Source organism: Papio anubis, chromosome 1, assembly GCF_008728515.1.
Source record: "Papio anubis isolate 15944 chromosome 1, Panubis1.0, whole genome shotgun sequence".
NCBI classification, from domain to species: Eukaryota; Metazoa; Chordata; class Mammalia; order Primates; family Cercopithecidae; genus Papio; species Papio anubis.
Window position 1 is genome coordinate 190,187,689 of NC_044976.1, and position 19,438 is coordinate 190,207,126.

The 19,438-nt window shown below is 46.1% G+C and overlaps 1 protein-coding gene and 1 long non-coding RNA gene across 2 annotated transcripts; one reads left to right on the forward strand and one right to left on the reverse strand.

Moving 5' to 3' along the window:
• Window positions 1-2,386: 2,386 nt before the first annotated feature.
• On the forward strand, window positions 2,387-18,588 carry MYOC (myocilin). Its single transcript, XM_031658635.1, has 3 exons — window positions 2,387-3,237; window positions 15,265-15,390; window positions 17,294-18,588. The coding sequence occupies exons 1-3, from the start codon at window positions 2,673-2,675 to the stop codon at window positions 18,076-18,078; spliced, it is 1,476 nt and encodes a 491-aa protein (XP_031514495.1). The 5' UTR covers window positions 2,387-2,672; the 3' UTR covers window positions 18,079-18,588.
• On the reverse strand, window positions 8,416-9,359 carry LOC110741876. Its single transcript, XR_002518857.2, has 2 exons — window positions 9,198-9,359; window positions 8,416-8,713 (listed from the first exon to the last, which is right to left on the reverse strand). It is a non-coding gene; the product is annotated as an uncharacterized LOC110741876 (long non-coding RNA).
• Window positions 18,589-19,438: the final 850 nt, after the last annotated feature.

A 19,438-nucleotide genomic window follows, 5' to 3' on the forward strand; every position in this document is an offset into this window, starting at 1 on the left:
CCTTCACGAAGGCCTTTATTTAATGGGAATATAGGAAGCAGCTCATTTCCTAGGCCATTCATTTATGGGAGAAGTGACTGGAGTCTTTTCTTTCATGTCTTCTGGGCAACTACTCAGCCCTTTGGTGGACTTGGCTTATGCAAGACGGTCAAAAACCTTGCAATCAGGAGACTTGGTTTTCTTTCTGGTTCTGCCATGTGTTGGCTGTGAGACCATGGGCAAGTCTCTCTCCTTCCCTGGGCCATAGTCTTCTCGGCTGTAAAGACCCTTGCAGCTGTCGTGTTCGGTGAACACTTCCCTGTGATTCTCTGTGAGGGGGGATGTTGAGAGGGGAAGGAGGCAGAGCTGGAGCAGCTGAGCCACAGGGGAGGTGGAGGGGCACAGGAAGGCAGGCAGAACCTGGGCGATCCATCAGTCCTCACTGATCACATCAGACTCCAGGACTGAGAGCCACAATGCTTCAGGAAAGCTCAATGAACCCAACAGCCACATTTTCTTTCCCTAAGCATATACAATGGCATTTGCCAAGAACCAAAAAGAATGCAGAGACTAACTGGTGGTAGCTTTTGCCTGGCATTCAAAAACTGGGCCAGAGCAAGTGGAAAATGCCAGAGATTGTTAAACTTTTCACCCTGACCAGCACCCACGCAGCTCAGCAGTGACTGCTGACAGCACGGAGTAACCTGCAGAGCAGGGGAGAAGAAAAAGAGAGGGGTAGTGTATGGGCAAAAAAGACAAAGATTCATTCAAGGGCGGTGGGAACTGACCACAGGGATTATAGGCCACATGATCCCGGGTTTTAGGAGGCAGGGCTATATTGTGGGGGGAAAAAAAATCAAGGGAAGGCAGGAGACCCAATTTCTAAAACTATATTTTTCCTTTACAGAGTAATTCTGAGCAAGTCACAAGGTAGTAATTGGAGGCTGTAAGATTACTTACGTTTCTCCTTATTGGAAACTCTCTTTCTTTTAAGAGAAAGAAAACATTCCTATGAGTAAAGCCAAACAGATTCAAGCCTAGATCTTGCTGACTATATGATTGGTTTTTTGAAAAATCATTTCGGCGATGTTCACTATCTGATTCAGAAAGTGAGAATAGTACCCTTTGGTCAGCTGTAAACAGACACCCATTTGTAAATGTCTCGAGTTTAGGCTTAGCTTCAGAACCAATCAAATAAGAATAGAATCTTTAGAGCAAACTGTGTTTCTCCATTCTGGAGGTGAGTCGGCCAGGGCAGATTGGAAATATTTACTTCACAAGTATTGACATTATTGTTGGTATTAACAACATGCAGTTGCTCAAATGCAAGCATTATTTTAAGTGGCTTAAAGTTACTTCCCACAGTTTTGGTATATTTATCGGCTATTGCCATTTGCTTTTGGTTTTTCTCTTTGGGTTTATTAATGTAAAGCAGGGATTATTAACCTACAGTCCAGAAAGCCTGTGAATTTGAATGGGGAAAAAATTACATTTTTATTTTTACCACCTTCTAACTAAATTTAACATTTTATTTCATTGTGAATAAAGCCATAAAGTCAAAGAGGTAATAACAGTACCTGTGATTTTGTCATTACTGATAGAAATCACAGACATTTTACACTACATTACAGTTGTTGCAGATACGTTGTAAGTGAAACATCATTTACACTAAAAACTGCTTTGAAATTAGACCTCCTGCTGGATCTTGTTTTTAACGTGTTAACAAAACATATGTTTATTTTAAATTTTTAATATTTTGATAATTATATTTCATTATCATTTGTTTCCTTTATAATCTATATTTTATATATTTAAAAACATCTTTCTGAGACGGGTCCCCCAGGTTTCACCAGTGAGGTTCATGGCATGCACACACACACAGACACACATACGCATGCACACACACAGGGTAAGAACTGATTTAGAGACTAACATTGACATTGGTGCCTGAGACGCAAGACTGAAATTAGAAAGTTCTCCCAAAGATACACAGTTGTTTTAAAGCTAGGGGTGAGGGAGGAAATCTGCAGATTCCATAGGAATGCTCTCCCTGGAGCCTGGTGGGGTGCCGTCCTTGTGTTCTGGCTGGCTGTTATTTGTCTCTGTCCCTGCTACGTGTCTTAAAGGACTTGTCTGGATCTCCAGTTCCTAGCATAGTGCCTAGCACAGTGCCGGTTCTCAATGAGTTTGTAGAGTGAATGGAAATATACACTAGAAATATATCCTTGTTGAAATCAGCACACCAGTAGTCCTGTTGAATGAGGGGGACATGTGTAAGAGTGTGTGTGTATGTGTTTGTGTGTCTGTATATGTGTTTGTGTTTGTGTGTGTGTGTGTAAAACCAGGTGGGGACATAGGGACTATTATTGGGGTGTGGGTATATAAATTGGGATGTTCTTTTTCAAAAGAAACTCCAAACAGACTTCTGGAAGGTTATTTTCTAAGAATCTTGCTGGCAGTGTGAAGGCAACCCCCGCTGTGCACAGCCCCACCCGGCCTCACGTGGCCACCTCTCTTTTCCCTCATGAAGGGCTGGCTCCCCAGTATATATAAACCTCTCTGGAGCTCGGGCATGAGCCAGCAAGGCCACCCATCCGGACACCTCTCAGCACAGCAGAGCTTTCCAGAGGAAGCCTCACGCAGCGTCTGCACTGAGGTTCTTCTGTGCACGTTGCTGCAGCTTTGGGTCCGAGATGCCAGCTGTCCAGCTGCTGCTTCTGGCCTGCCTGGTGTGGGATGTGGGGGCCAGGACAGCTCAGCTCCGGAAGGCCAATGACCGGAGTGGCCGATGCCAGTATACGTTCATTGTGGCCAGTCCCAATGAATCCAGCTGCCCAGAGCAAAGCCAGGCCATGTCAGTCATCCATAACCTACAGAAAGACAGCAGCACCCAGCGCTTAGACCTGGAGGCCACCAAAGCCCGGCTCAGCTCCCTGGAGAGCCTCCTCCACCACCAGTTGACCTTGGACCGGGCTGCCGGGCCCCAGGAGACCCAGGAGGGGCTGCAGAGGGAGCTGGGCACCCTGAGGCGGGAGCGGGACCAGCTGGAAACCCAAACCAGAGAGTTGGAGACTGCCTATAGCAACCTCCTCCGAGACAAGTCAGTTCTGGAGGAAGAGAAGAAGAGACTGAGGCAAGAGAATGAGAATCTGGCCAGGAGGTTGGAAAGCAGCAGCCAGGAGGTAGCAAGGCTGAGAAGGGGCCAGTGTCCCCAGACCCGAGACACTGCTCGGGATGTGCCACCAGGCTCCAGAGAAGGTAAGAATGCAGAGTGGGGGGACTCTGAGTTCAGCAGGTGATATGGCTCATAGTGACCTGTTACAGGTGCCCCAGGCCTCCCTACCTGCCCTTTCTCTCAGAGACTGCACAGCTAGCACAAGACAGATAAGGAAAGCACAGCGATCACCTTCAAATACTACTAGTAATTTAGCTCCTGAGAGCTTCATTTAGGTTAGTGGTTCAGAGTTCTTGTGCCCCTCCACGACAGTTTTGATAGTCTGTAGCAAAAGGAGAAATAAAAGGCCTGGGTGAGACATGTCTGCATGTGAGCAGTAGAAAGTTGCCTACTGTCCCCTTTGAAAAACACTATCCTTTTTTGAACCTTTGTTTGGATTGTTATTCATACCTTTTGGTGTTAAAATGACCTTTATTTATGAAATTACAATAGATTTAGGAAATGATAATAAGTGGTAAGCTCTTGTTTATTTTTAAATGTTCTTCCTTGGTAAAATAAAGAAGTGGCACCTCTCTGTCAGTTTCCTCAATATGTTGTTCTGAAAGTTTTCTTACTCAGTCCAATCTGAGAACCTCTGCTTTTAAGTCACCAAATTCTTGAGATGACTGATAGGCTCTTCTGTTCATCCTGGTTCCTTCTTGCCTGAAGGTGAGTCTGCGTGTGTGTGTGTGTGTGTGTGTGTGTGTGTGTGTGTGTGTGTTGGGGGAGGGAGAATGCTCCTCTTATTAGCTGGGAAGACAGTATTTGTGTCACTGTGAAAGTGCGCTCCCAAATATTCGCTGTTGAGGAAGTGGTCTAATCACGAGGAACTAAGCAAGTAAATCCAGTTGTTGGACAATTAGTTTGGACGGGTCAAAGATGTCAGTGCTAAGGAAGAAAGAAAAAAGGGGTTGGGAAGGGCTTTTTCTATATGAAAGATACTAAAGAAATGTGTTAACCAAATGTAGTGCATGAGTCTTGATTGGTGTCTTCATCCAAGGGGGAAAAAGGCTATGAGGAACAGGTTTGGGGTAACTGAGGCAATTTGAATATAGACTGCTCATTACTATGTTACTGTATTAATGTTCAGTTTCTTGGTGAGATAATGATACTGTGGTTGTGAAGGATAAAATCTTTGTTCTAAGGAGATACATGCTTAAGTACCCAGGGGTGAAGCGTCAGGATGTCTGCAATTTGCTTTCAGATGGTTGAAGAAAGACTGCAAATATATAGATAATGAGAGAAAGAAAGGTAAAACAACTGTGGCAACATATTAATAACTGGTGAATTGCAAACTGGTGAGTCTAAGTATATGGGGAGCTTATTGTACTATTCTTTCAGTCTTTCTACAGGCTTGAAAAACTTCTTTTGTGGTCATTTAACAAGTCTTTGGGGATTTATTAGATGTGTTTCCTAATTTTATATTTCTTCTTGATCTTTCCAGCTACTCCACTTTTGAAATAAGGGCAACATCCCATTATATTGAAGACCAAACATGGAAGTTCTTTTCTAGTAGCGGATGGTTTTCATAAGAAGGAAATTACATTAGTACAAGAATGTGGAACTGGAAAGGGACCTAACGAGCATCCGGTACCACTGGCTGATTTTTGCAGATATGGAAACTGAGGCCCAGAGAGGTTATTCAGTTTGTTGATGGCCACCTACCAGTTAGTGGCAAAGCTAGAATTCTGGCCTCTTCCTCTGAGGTTCAGTGACTTCCTTTTCTTTCCTTTCTTTTCCTTTCTCTCTCTTTCTCTCTCTCTCTCTCTCTTTCTTTCGCAGAGTTTCACTCTTGTCGCCCAGGCTAGAGTGTAATGGCATGATCTCAGCTCACTGAAACCTCTGCCTCCTGGGTTCAAGCAATTTTCCTACCTCAACCTCCTAAGTAGCTGGGATTAAAGGCATGTGCCACCATGCCAGGACAATTTTGTATTTTTAGTACAGACGGGGTTTCACCATGTTGGTCAGGCTAGTCTCGAACTCCTAACCTCAGGTGATCCACCCACCTTGGCCTTCCAAAGCACTGGGATTACAGGTGTGAGCCACTGCACCTGGCCATGAGGTTCAGTGACTTTCAGGACATTTAGCTGACCTCTGGTTTACAGACCCTAAAGGTAAAAGACAGAAAGGTACAGGAATGCTTGGAACAAAAGATCTGTTTCGAGGTTCCAGATCTAGGGAAAAGGGAGCATTCTGGAGGCTGGAATATAAGTCTGTAGGAGTGGCAAGAACTAGGTGTGGAGGTTTGGGTAGAGAAGCTTAGTGAGGCTGAGTGGACAAAGGTAAGGCCTGAGAAGGCAGCCTTTCCGTATTCCACCTGCAGCTCAAATTGTTACCACCACTTTCTTGATCATGTATTAATAGTTGTTATGTAGAAAAAAACTACAATTTTTTCCATTGTAACAATGGAAATCACTTGTTTATACATATATATAATATGACATATTTTACTACATAACTATTATTACAAAGTTATATAGAAATTTTTCTACTCTGGGCTTATATAAAAGTTTCATATATGTACATATATAAATTTTATGTATATATAATAGTTTTTGAAAAGTAGAAAAAATATATAATTGGCCAGGTGTGGTGGCTCACACCTGTAACCTTAGCACTTTGGGTGGCTGAGGTGGGCAGATCACTTGAGGTCAGGAGTTTGAGACCAGCCTGGCCAACATGGTGAAACTTTGTCTCTATTAAAAATACAAAAATTAGTCGGGTGTGGTGGTGGGCACCTGTAATCCAGGTACTCCAGAGGCTGAGGCAGGAGAATCGCTTGAACCTGGGGGGCAGACGTTGCAGTGAGCCAAGATCACACCACTGCACTCCAGCCTGGGTGACACAGCGAGACTCCGTCTCAAAAAATATATATATGTTACATATAATACATATAAATATATATAATTATATATATAATTTTATTGTGTATAATATATAATTTTATTGTATATATAATAAAATATATATAATTGATATAATTTACCAGAAGATAAATTAGAGTTGGTTATTACTGTCACAAGAGAAGGCCTGCTTTGTCTGTTATTTAGCCTCTGCTTTGGACTGGCCTCCTGTTGAACAGAGCCAGGAAGAGGGCTTGTGTGCAGTTGGTTTATATGGACCATGATCCTAGAGAAGAGAAGTGGAGACAGGGGAGAGTGAGACAGGGAAGGCAGGAAAGCCACAAAGTGGGGGCCTTCTCAAGCTGGTCACCACAGTGGGCAATGGAGGTTTGAACCCGTCAAGCCCTTCAGAGGGGCTGTGTAGACTGCGACAGAAGAGGGGAGTGTTTGCCCATGGATTTGATACCCTCTTGGCCAAGGGCTATCCCATGGAGTATATTGCATTTCCATGATACTCGGATGTGGGGACAAGGTTTGTTCTTGTGGACTGTTTTTTTTTTTAGATGGAGTCTTGCTCTGTCCCCCGGGCTGGAGAGCGGTGGCACGATCTTGGCTCACTGCAACCTCCATCTCCTGGATTTCTCTCTGCAATCTCCTGTCTCAGCCTCCCGAGTAGCTGGGATTACAGGTGCACACCACCACGCCCAGCTAACTTTTGTATTTTTTTTTCTTCTTCAGTAGAGACAGGGTTTCACCATGTTGGCCAGGCTGGTCTTGAACTTCTTGAACTCCTGACCTCAAGTATCCACCCATGTTTACCTCCCAAAGTGCTGGGATTACAGGCATGAGCTACTGCATCCGGCCTGTTCTTATAGATTTTCTATGCAGAAAGTCAGAGAAGCTGGGCCAGGGTGGCTGAGGCGAGGTCCCCGCAGGTGATACCTGCAAGAGGCAGGTTGCCTCAGCAATGACTGCAAAAAGGTGAGCAGGATGTGAGTGGAGGGTGGAGGGGAGAAACCCGAGATGTTCAACACAAGTGCTGCAGATTCCCTTTCCTTACCCAGAATAGGATGGGGATGATAATCCCTCATGGGAGTCATCATGCAAATTAGCAGTCACACAGGGGAGCACCCAGTGCAGTGCTGAACAGTGGCCACTCAGTGGATAAAATATAACTAGAAAGGCTTCTTTTGCTTAAGCTCCACCTTTTTTTTTTTTTTGGAGATGGAGTCTTGCTCTGTCACCGGTCTGGAGTGCAGTGGCACGGTCTCGGCTCACTGCAACCTCTGCCTCCTGGGTTCAAGCGATTCTCCTGCCTCAGCCTCCCAAGTAGCTGGGATTACAGGCACACACCACCATGCCCAGCTAATTTTTGTATTTTTAGTGGAAATGAGGTTTCACCATGTTGGTCAAGCTGGTCTTGAACTCCTGACCTTGTGATCCACCCACCTCGGCCTCCTAAAGTGCTGGGATTACAGGCATGAGCCACTGCACCCGGCCAGAGTTCCACTATTGTTTTAAAGCATCATTCAATAATCAATATGGCAACATGTGCATAACATTTTAATAACATGCGTTGATTCTAGAGACAGTACAAGTTAGAGCAGTACTCAGGACAATAGTCTATTAGCTAGTCTTCACTTTCCTAAGATGTTTCTGACAACCTGTAGATATGTAGGCATAGCTTGTTTTATTTCATTCCTTTCATTTATGTAATATGGACTGAACTTTTCAGTGGTAGAAAATATCTATGAAAATTATTACAATGCCTATGTCTATAGGCAAATGAGTTAATAAATTCAGTTTCCAGACTGAGGTCTCTAAAATGCAAGTCTATAAAGAAGTGAGGGCAGAGAACACAGAACATTTCCGGAATTTTGTAATAGACATGAACCTTTAAACCACAGGACTGAATTTAACATTTTTAAAAACCTAGAAAAAAAAAAAAACAGCTGGGTGCAGTGGCTCACGCCTGTAAATCCCAGCACTTTGGGAGGCTGAGGCAGGTGGATCACGAGGTCAGGAGTTTGGCATCAGCCTGGCCAATATGGTAAAACCATGTCTCTACTAAAAATACAAAAATTAACCAGGCATGGTGGCAGGCACCTGTAATCCCAGCTACTCGGGAGGCTGAGGCAGAAGAATTGCTTAAACCCAGGAAGCAGAGGTTGTAATGAGCTGAGATCATGCCACTGTACTCCAGCCTGGGTGACAGAGTGAGACTCTGTCTCAAAAAAAAAAACCACAAACCTAAAACATAAAAACCCTAAAAATGCTAACTATCTGACACAGTCCAGTCCTTATATTTTCACAATCTCTTTTTGGTTTTCCTCCACATTCACAATGAAATGTTAGTGATTTTAAAACATTCCAGAGAAATTTTAGTGTTGACACATCTTTATTGAGGGCCATTTCATTTATACTTATGTGATCATCTAAACAACTCAGCTCAGAACACTGGGACTCAGAGAGGTGGAGTCATTTATCCTAAGTCACACAGCTAGGACGTGGAAGAGCTGAACTAGGAGCTACGACTTCTGGCTTAGGTCCAGGCCCCTTTACGAGATTGCTTCTCTGCCTTTGGGTCTTGTATCCTCTATTCTGGGCTTCCACCCGCATGCCAGATGGCTCCATTCCTGGAGGCTGACCATTGCCAGATGCTCCTGGCTGACATGACCTAGAAGAAGCCAGCAGGCTCATAATTTAACCATCTCCCCTGCCAACTGGGAACTGGCCTCGCAGTCATCCTGGAAGCCATTCCCTGACATTATGTTTTATTGCAGTTCATGTTTATTCCAGCTAATGCACAAAAGGAGTGGCTCCTGCAAGGCACAAACTGAATGGCTCCTTGCTCAGAGCCGTAAGGGCCATGGTGGGAGCCGGCGGGGAACCCAGCACCAGTCAGGCACCTTTGCTGCCTCTTCTTTGCCAGTGAGCGTGGAAGAACTGATAAGAGGATTGAGTGCACAGCCGGGGAGCTGAGAGTTTATAGGGCAACCCACTGGGACCTGAGCTCAGCCCCAGGAGTGGGTCACCGCACAAAGTGGTGAGCAGCATTTTGAGGCTCTTCTAAAGCCTCCAGGAGAAATCTGGGTCCAGTCAGGAGATAGAAATCACACAGTGGGTTAAGCTGGGGAAGTTTACTTTAAAGGATTACTGACCGTGATGAAAGAGCAACTGTAGATAGAAGTGAACTCCACAGGCACCTAGGGCTGAGGGAGGGTGCCGGACAAGCTTGGAAGGGGAAGGTGAGGTTCAGCACAACAGCTAGGAGAGAAGGTGGCTGATGTGCGCAGGCCTCATCTGGTCTGCAGCTGCAATAGGCCGCCTCCCAGTGCAGGTGAGGAGGGCAACCTGCAATGCGTGGCATGGGTATGGTGGGAGTCAGGGCAGGCACAGGCAGGAGGCCTCCCGAGCACTGAGGTCCCTGTGCAGGGACTCTGGGTTCCTCGCTGGGAGGGCTGTGGAAAGGCTATGGCCAGGCTGTGGCTGTGAGGTCACAGAAGAACTTCGCTCTGGGTCCGTGGCTGGGGCAGGACTCCACCAAATGTCCTCACGGTCGCACCACCTATGGACGCAGGGCAGGAAACCTGCAGACATTCTTCCTCCCACGATGTCCCTCTAGCGCCCTCTACTGATAGTTCAATATCGTGCTCACTTTAAAGCTCTTGTTCTTCAGACAGCATGCGTGCAAGGGTGCACTCAGCTCTGAGAGGCAATACGTTTCTAACTGACACACCTCCTCAGCACAGGATAGAAGAGTTCACAGCTGCCATGGCCTTGGAAGACATGGGTTCAAGTCCCAGCTACACCACTTAGCTGTGTGACCTTGGGCATGTTACTTAACCTTTCTGAACCTCGGTTTCCTCATTTGCAAAACGGGATATTAACGTTCACTTTTAGGACCGTTATTTGAAAGTAGTGGGTAGCAAGCACCCAGCACAGTACTGGCTCATAAGAGACACTTAATAAGTGGTAGTGATAGTTAAACTTTATCAGATGCTGTCTGCAGTCTCTCTCTGTCACCCAGGCTGGAGTCCAATGGTACGATCTCAGCTCACTGCAACCTTCGCCTTCCAGGTTCAAACGATTGTCCTGCCTTAGACTCCCTAGTTGCTGGAATCACAGGCATGCGCCACCATGCCCGGCGAATTTTTGTATTTTTAGTAGAGATGGGGTTTCAGCATGTTGGTCAGGCTGGTCTCAAACTCCTGACCTCATGATCCACCCACCTCAGCCTCCCAAAGTGTTGGAATTACAGGCGTGAGCCACCACGCCCAGCAACTCTTATATTCTAAGAGTCGAGACAATGAAATTTGAATTGTCCTGAGGCAGAGTCTGCAGTGATCTGAGAAAAGGTACAGATGAAAGGAAACCAGCTCAATTCAAGGAACTTGCTTAATGCCCTGATTTTGAAAAATTGTCCTGGCAAGAGTTTGCCACATCGTATAAGCCTCTGCACATTGCAGGAGGCTGGGGAGGCCAGGCAGCGGTGGGCTGCTCCTAACAGCCTGGGTGTGTGTTTTGGGCCTAAGAGAGAAGGCGTGGCAATGGGCGAGGCAGCAGCACAGAGGGAGGTTACAGATGGTTCTGCCACCCTGTGTACAGGAAGGAGGTCACGCTCTCTTACCTCCCCCTGGCAGCACAGAAGAACAGGGAACCTCGGGCACCCTGTCCCTCTCCCCCATGGGCAGCACCAAGTCCCTGCCAGAGGTGTGTGGTGCCTGCACAGGGGGAGAAGGGAAGCAGCTGGTAGTGGTCTCAGGTTGGTCTAAGGAACCTCCATTTGACCTAGTGAATCAGTCCCTGCCCTGGATACCCTCCTAGGCCAATGCAACCTTTAGAATGAAGAACAAAGGGGTTTCTTCATCCCCGCAGAACCTCAGATAGGGAGGAGAGGCAGGGAATGAAATAAAATTTCCAGGACTCTTCAGGAGCCATTGGGATTGTCCAAGAGACTCTGGTTTCTGCAGCAGCCCGGAATAAACCCATTTTCCTTCTCGGCTATGAGGACTTTGCCAGATTATGATTTCCTTAAGGGCATGGACCAACTGTGTGTGTGTGTGTTTAACATAGACTAGCCTATTAGACAAACTTGTGTCTTAGACACCTTTTATCTTGAGCACCTAGCACAGCCTTCTACTCAATAGGTGCTCCAGCAATGTGACTCAAAGGATGGATAAATAGCTCTGTGGATTTGAGGCTAGGGATAATGAAAGCCTGCCATGTCCCTGGGGCTACTCCCAATTGCCCCTGGAGTTTGGAAGGCACATTGAGGATGTCGTCAGTTGCCTATACATTTTGGCTTATGAGACTTTCTTTTTTTTTTTTTTTTAAAGACAAGGTCTCACTCTGTCACCCAGGCTGGAGTACAGTGGCATGATCATGGCTCACTGCAGCCTTGCCTTCTTGGACTCAAGAGCCATCCTCCTGCCTCAGCCTCCTGAGTAGCTGAGACCACAGGCTGCACCACCACACCCAGTTAACTTTTTAATTTTTTGTAGAGATGGGGTCTCGCTATGTTGCCCAGCCTGGTCCCAAACTCTTGGCCTTATGCAATTCTGCCACCTCGGCCTCCCAAAGTGCTGCGTTTACAGGCATGAGCCACTGCGCCTGGCCAGCTTATGGGTTTTAACTACTCACATGGTGCACTCTAGACTGAGGGATATCCCAGGGATGGAGGACCCACCCACCTCCAGGGCATTAACACTTTCAGGGAGGCTTGTTGAACAACTGCAGCCACAGAGGCCGGGGTGGAGAGGAGAGAAGGGTAGCTGGGATCGGGGGTAGGCAGCTGCAGCAGCTGCTGAGCTGGCTCACGTGGGCAGCAGGGCTGTCTGGCCCAGCCCGTTCCTGAGAGCTAGCTGAATGTTTTCTTCCGCTCCTTCCAGGGAGAATTTTTTTCCAATACCATAATTTGTTGAAGCCGGACCCCAGCAACTCAAACAACGTACTCTGATTCCGGAGATGTGAAAATGTAAAATAATGTGTGGCTTTGATGAAATGTGGTACAACCAGAGGACTAAGACTGCTGTGGTGATCCTCTCTGCCAGAAATCTAAATTTAGGAGAGTTGAGCAAACAAATGATCAAAGGCAGAACATGTGTTCCTGACCCTCAGCTGTGTAGGCGCCCCGGCCTCAGGGGATGCACTCACTTTCCTCCCACTGTCCTGAACACCGGAGAATCCTGAGTGGGGAATAAGTTGCTCAAAGGGCAGAGAAGTGACTCAGAGGTTCAGCAAGAGAAAAGCCCAGTGAATTAAGCGTGTCTTTTTATTCTGATGCTTTGCTGTCTGGGCCTTGCAAACACTGGAGGGACTGCCCCTCCAGTTCCTACAGATAGCAAAGGACTCGCCTGGGAGCACAGCTTTCATATGCAAACCAACCAGTCCACAGCCCACACCCTGTGACCTCCTCCATCTGGCTCAAACTCAAGGCCACTGTCCCCCTGACCTAATCACCCCAGGGCCTGGTTCCAGACAATTAGAGAAAATGCCTATGACCCCAGAGCCTGCTGAAATTATTCGAACTCCCCAATCCTAAACCCGCTTACCCTGCCTCCCCTTTTCTTCCCATAGAAAGAATAAAGGCTCTTTCCCACACTTTCCCCCGGCACCCTCTTCCTCTGGAGCAACCCTGGTGCTTCCCCAGGTGGCCTCCTGGGCTTAGTGTGGCCCCCTTCCTCTTGGGATCTGTGAGTACAACAACTTGTAAAAATGATTTTTTTTTTAGAGCAGTTTTATGTTCACAACAAAATCGAGAGAAAAGTACAGAGAGTTCCCAGATACTACTGCCCCCCACACATGCACAGCCTCCCTGATTATCATCATCTCCCGCCAGAGCAGTTGTTACAGCTGATGAACCTGCATCACATCACCCAAGGTCCACAGTTTAAATTAGAGTTCATTTTTTGTGTTGCGCCTTCTATGGGTTTGGACAAATGCATAGTGCCGTGTGTCCACCATTATAGCATCATACACAGTATTCATTGCTCTAAAAATCCTCTGTGCCTCACCTTGTCATCCCTTCCTCACCCAAAAACTGCTGATCTTTTTACTGTCTCCATAATTTGGCTTTAACTTGCTTTTCAGTGACAATTGCCTCCTGGGATGTTGGCCTTGCCATACCTGAATATTCATCAAACCTGCGTTTTATTTGGTTTTGTGTGCACGTGATGGGTTTTTTGGGAGGTTGGAGGGGAGGACAGGGTCTCACTCTATGCCAGGGCTGGAGTGCAGTGGTACGGTCACTGCTCACCACAGCCTTGACCTCCTGGGCTCAAGTGATCCTCCCACCTCAGCCTCCCAAGTAGCTGGGACTGCAGGTACACATCACCACACCTGGCTAACTTTTTGTATTTTTTGTAGAGATGGGTTTTCACCATGTTACCCAGGTTTGTCTTGAACTCCTGGGCTCCAGTGATCTGTCTGCCTTGGCTTCCCAAAATGCTGGGATTACAGGTGTAAGCCACCATGCCTGGCCAAACTGCATTTTAAAACAGCCAAGCGTGTTCCTTGTGGCTATTGCCTCATCCTCGTATTCAAGAACTGTTGTGAGATCATAATCCTAAGCAAGAGTAGAGACATGTAGCACACTGTGATCACTTACTGTCTAACCAGTGCTGCCCACCCGCTTCCCTTCTGTATGGCGCGCCGCCCCCACCCCAAACTCCTGTAGGAACTGTGCGCACACTGCCTCTCCATTATGCAAAACTGATCTCAGAAAGGAATCAGGCAGAATATTTCTACTGAAAGTATAAAGCTTAATATGTTACTTCTTACAAGAATATTTGCATATAACAAGGGAAGAAACCTTAAGTCATGCAGTACAGTTTTATCTTTTTTTTTTTTTTTTTTTTTTTAAGAGAAGGAGTCTCCCTATGTTGCCCAAGCTGGTCTTGAACAGCTGGGTTCAAGTGCTCCTCCTGTCTTGTCCTCCCAAAGTGCTGGGATTACAGACATGAGCCACAATTAAATTCTTTTTGTTGTTGTTGTTCTTGAGACAGAGTCTTGCTCTGTTGCCCAGGCTGGAGTATAGTTGCACAATCCCGGCTCCCTGCAACCTCTGCCTCCTGGGTTCAATGATCCTCAGCCTCCTGAGTATCTGGAACTACAGGCACGTGTCACCACACCCGGCTAATTCTTGTATTTTTAGTAGAGATGGAATTTCGCGATGTTGGCCAGGCTAATCTTGAACTCCTGGCCTCAAGTGATCCTCCCGCCTTGGCCTCCCAAAGTGCTGGGATTTCAGGCGTGTGTCACTGTGCCTGGCCTCTTTTTTTGTTTGTTTGTTTGTTTTTGAGACCGGGCCTTGCTCTGTTACCCAGGCTGGGGTGCAGTGGCAGGATCATAGCTCAATGCAGCCTTGAACTCCTGGGCTCAAGCAATCCTCCCACATCTGCCTCCCAAGTACCTAGGACTGCAGATGCTTACCACCATGCCCAGCTAATTTTTCGTGAATTTTTAATTGTTGAAATTCAGACATCTAAGAAGATGCTGAGGACTGTCTCCATATTCCTGAAATTACAGCTCACCTATTCACAAATCAGCCCTTCTAGTGGAAATTAATTAAAACCTTATTTGATTTTGAATATCCTACTGTAAGGCAGGCACATTGCTATGCAATTTATTATTTATGAGATTTTTAATTATGGGATTGTTCAAACATTCACAAAAGTATAGAGACTACAATGAACTCCAATGTAGCCATCACTCAGGCCCAACCGTTATCAGCACAGTCCAATCAGTTTTTATCTTCCCTTCTCTGACCCCTACCCCATCCCCTGTCCTTATTTAAAATCAAATCTCAAACACCATATCTTTGGGAGCCTACTTATCTAGTTAGTTAGTTTTGAGACAGAGTTTCATTCTTGTTGCCCAAGCTGAAACGCAATAGTGCAGTCTTGGCTCACTGCAACTTCCACTTCCTGGGTTCAAGCAATTCTCCTGCCTCAGCCTCCCAAGAAGCTGGGATTACAGGAGCCTGCCACCACACCCAGCTGGTTTTTTGGTATTTTTAGCAAAGACAGGGTTTCACCATGTTGGCCAGGCTGGTCTCGAACTCCTGACCTCTGGTGATCTGCCTGCCTCAGCCTCCCAAAGTACTGGAATTAAAGGCATGAGCCACCATGCCCAGCCGGCAGCCTATTCAAATGTCATCCTCAACATAGTCAATCCTTGGGCCATATTTTTCTTATAGTAAAATTTTGTCTCTTTCTTTTAATGCAGTTTCTACATGGAATTTGGACACTTTGGCCTTCCAGGAACTGAAGTCCGAGCTAACTGAAGTTCCTGCTTCCCGAATTTTGAAGGAGAGCCCATCTGGCCATCTCCGGAGTAGAGAGGGAGACAACGGTATGAAGTTAAGGTTTCTTCCCTTTTGTGCCCACATGGTCTTTATTCATGTCTAGTGCTGTGTTTCAGAGAATCAGTATAGGGTAAATGCCCACCCAAAGGGGAAACTAACTTCCCTGGGAGCAGAGGGAGGGGAGGAGAAGAACAGAACTCTCTCTCGCTCTGTTCCCTTGTCAGAGCAGGTCTGCAGGAGCCAGCCTTTCCCTAACAAAGCCCTCTATCCAATCACCCACACTTGGGAGGCTGGGCTGGGCTGCACAGGGCAAGATGAGAGATGTGTTGATTTCATCCCCTTGATTGTCATGTAGAATTAAGTATACTTGAGAAGTTACATTTTTCAGTAGCGCCTTCATATCTTTATTTTAGGGACAGGTGTACACCAAGCACCATCTCAGCCACAATCTGTTACTAACAGTATGTTTTCTGAACTTTGGCCACTTAGGAAAAGTACAGTTTGGCTCTCTTCAAAGTGTTCCCTGAAAGTCCAACTTTATGACTAATACTGTGATTTCCAGAAACTTTGACTATCCATGTTATTGACAATGATTACTGGCACTGAAGGGCATGCACGCAAAGAGTGGTTATAAAATATTTAAAACACGGTTCTCTAAGATATGAGCAGCAAAGTGTTTCTACCTTCTATGAGGAAACCGAAGGTGCCCATTAAAAGTAGAGAAATCTGGGCCAGGCGCGGTGGCTCACTCCTGTTATCCCAGTGCTTTGGGAGGCTGAGGCTGGCGGATCACTTGAGGTCAGGAGTTCAAGACCAGCCTGGCCAACATGGTGAAACACTGTCTCTACTAAAAATACAAAAATTAGCCAGGCATGGTGGCACGCACCTGTAATCCCAGCTACTTGGGAGGCTGAGGCCAGAGAATTGCTTGAACCCAGGAGACAGAGGTTGCAGTGAGCCAAGATCACGCCACTACCCTCCAGCCTGGGTGACAGAGTGAGACTCCGTCTCAAAAAAAAAAAAAAAAAAAAAAAAAAATTACAGACATCCGTTGTGATTCTGGTAACTCTAAATTTTCAACAGTCTCTTCACTACATTTAAAAAATTATTTTCTAAACCAAATTAGCCAGGAGTGGTAGCAGGCACCTGTAGTCCCAGCAACTCAGGAGGCTGAGATGGGAGGACTGCTTGAACCTGGGAGGTCGAGGCTGCAGTGCACTGTGATTGCACCACTGCACTCCAGCCTAGGTAACAGTGCAAGACCCTGTCTCAAAAAAATAATTATTTTCATGTTTATTATATTAAAATGATGTATGAAATATATGACTCATCAGATCGGGCTCGAAAAACTTTGTTGTATGGAGATTATTCTTATGAGTTGATTTTTCTCTCTCCTATCTTATAGTAATGAAACAAACCAGGCATGAAAGTCACAATAAGTAATACAATGAATACCCATGAGTCCCTGCTCAGCTTAAGTAGAATATTACAAACGCAGTTGAAGCCCTCCGTGCAACTTTCATCCTTACAACTGATACTGAGTGAATTGTACTTTAAATATTTGTAGCTCCCACTCCCATGCATGCCCCTGAGTGGTAGCAATAATTGTCAATAACATGAAACACAGATTGATCACATAGCATTTACCACATATTTACTCTATACCAAGCACTTAACATATATAATTACATTCAAAATTTACAACAGCCCTACTACCCAAAAGACTATTAGTATCCCCTTTTACAAATGCGATAACGGAGGCATAGAGAGCTAAGTAACTTACTGAAAGTCACATAGCCAGTGGGTGGCAGAGCCTGGCTTTAAACCCAGACGATTTGTCCCTAGGGCTCTCACATCTACTGGCTCTGCCAAGCTTCCGCATGATCACTGTCTGTGTTTGGAAAGATTATGGATTAAGTGGTGCTTCGTTTTCTTTTCTGAATTCACCAGGATGTGGAGAACTAGTTTGGGTAGGAGAGCCTCTCACGCTGAGAACAGCAGAAACAATTACTGGCAAGTACGGTGTGTGGATGCGAGACCCCAAGCCCACCTACCCCTACACCCGGGAGACCACATGGAGAATTGACACAGTTGGCACAGATGTCCGCCAGGTTTTTGAGTATGACCTCATCAGCCAGTTTATGCAGGGCTACCCTTCTAAGGTTCACATACTGCCCAGGCCACTGGAAAGCACCGGTGCTGTGGTGTACTCGGGGAGCCTCTATTTCCAGGGCGCTGAGTCCAGAACTGTCATAAGATATGAGCTGAATACCGAGACAGTGAAGGCTGAGAAGGAAATCCCTGGAGCCGGCTACCACGGACAGTTCCCGTATTCTTGGGGTGGCTACACAGACATTGACTTGGCTGTGGATGAATCAGGCCTCTGGGTCATTTACAGTACTGATGAGGCCAAAGGTGCCATTGTCCTCTCCAAACTGAACCCAGAGAATCTGGAACTTGAACAAACCTGGGAGACGAACATCCGTAAGCAGTCAGTCGCCAATGCCTTCATCATCTGTGGCACCTTGTACACCGTTAGCAGCTACTCCTCAGCAGATGCAACCGTCAACTTTGCTTATGACACAGGCACAGGTATCAGCAAGACCCTGACCATCCCATTCAAGAACCGCTACAAGTACAGCAGCATGATTGACTACAACCCCCTGGAGAAGAAACTCTTTGCCTGGGACAACTTGAACATGGTCACTTATGACATCAAGCTCTCCAAGATGTGAAAAGCCTTCAAGCTGTACCAGCAATGGCAGAAGGAGATGCTCAGGGCTCCTGAGGGGAGCAGGCTGAAGGGAGAGCCAGCCAGCCAGGGCCCAGGCAGCTCTGACTGCTTTCCAGGTTTTCATTAATCCACAAGGATGAACATGGTCACCATCTGACTATGCAGGAATTGTAGTCTGAGGGCATAGACAATTTCATATGAGAATAAATATCCTTTTCTTCTGTCAGCATTTATGGGATGTTTAATGACATAGTTCAAGTTTTCTTGTGATTTGGGGCAAAAGCTATAAGGTATAGTAGTTTCTTCCTGAAAACCATTGCTCTTGCATGTTACATGGTTACCACAAGCCACAATGAAAAGCATAACTTCTAAAGGAAGCAGAATAGCTCCTCTGGCCAGCATCGAACATAAGTAAGATGCATTTACTACAATTGGCTTCTAATGCTTCAGATAGAATACAGTTGGATCTCACATAACCCTTTGCATTGTGAAATAAAATTTTCTTACCCAACATTCTCTGCCTTGAACTTTGTGGGAATCTTTGCTTAAGAGAAGGGTACAGATTCCAACCATCAAGTAATTCCTTCAGGTTGGGAGACGTGATTGCAGGATGTGTGTGTGTGTAACTGAGAGGCTTGTGCCTGGTTTTGAGGTGTTGTGCAGGATGACGCCAAGCAAATAGCAGCATCCACACCTTCCCACCTGCATCTCCTGGTGCTCTTGACACTACCTGAGCAATCTTTCCATCTCTCCCCTGAACCCACCCTCTATTCACCCTAACTCCACTTCAGTTTGGCTTGTTGTTGTTGTTTTGAGACAGAGTCTCACTGTTGCCCAGGCTGGAGCACAGTGGCGCAATCTCAGCTCACTGCAACTCCGCCTCCCAGGTTCACGCCATTCTCCTGCCTCAGCCTCCCAAGTAGCTGGGACTACAGGTGCCCGCCACCATGCCCGGCTAATTTTCTTTTTTTTTTTTTTTTTTAGTAGAGATGAGGTTTCACCGTATTAGCCAGGATGGTCTTGACCTCCTGACCTCGTGATCCGCCCACCTTTGCCTCCCAAAGTGCTGGGATTACAGGTGTGAGCCACCACACCTGGCCCTTCCACTTCAGTTTTTATCAGTCATCAGGAGCATGAATTTTATAAGCCACAACCTCAGGTGGAGAAACCTTACAGCATTGTTTTGTTCTTCCAACTCTTAAAACTGCAGTAAAATGTAACAAAATGTACCATCCCAGCCATTTATAAGGGCACAGCTCAGTGGTGTTAAACACATTCATATTATCGGGCAACTATCATGACCATCCATCTCCAGAACACTTTTCATTTTGTAAAACTGAAACTCTACACCCATTAACAAG

Bases quoted from the DNA above. Each gene is read 5' to 3' on its own strand.
- MYOC (XM_031658635.1), top strand. From the start codon at position 2,673: ATGCCAGCTGTCCAGCTGCTGCTTCTGGCCTGCCTGGTGTGGGATGTG. The intron at 3,238-15,264 runs GTAAGAATGCAG...CTTTTAATGCAG, and splicing joins GCCACCAGGCTCCAGAGAAG to TTTCTACATGGAATTTGGAC. The intron at 15,391-17,293 runs GTATGAAGTTAA...TGAATTCACCAG, and splicing joins GAGTAGAGAGGGAGACAACG to GATGTGGAGAACTAGTTTGG.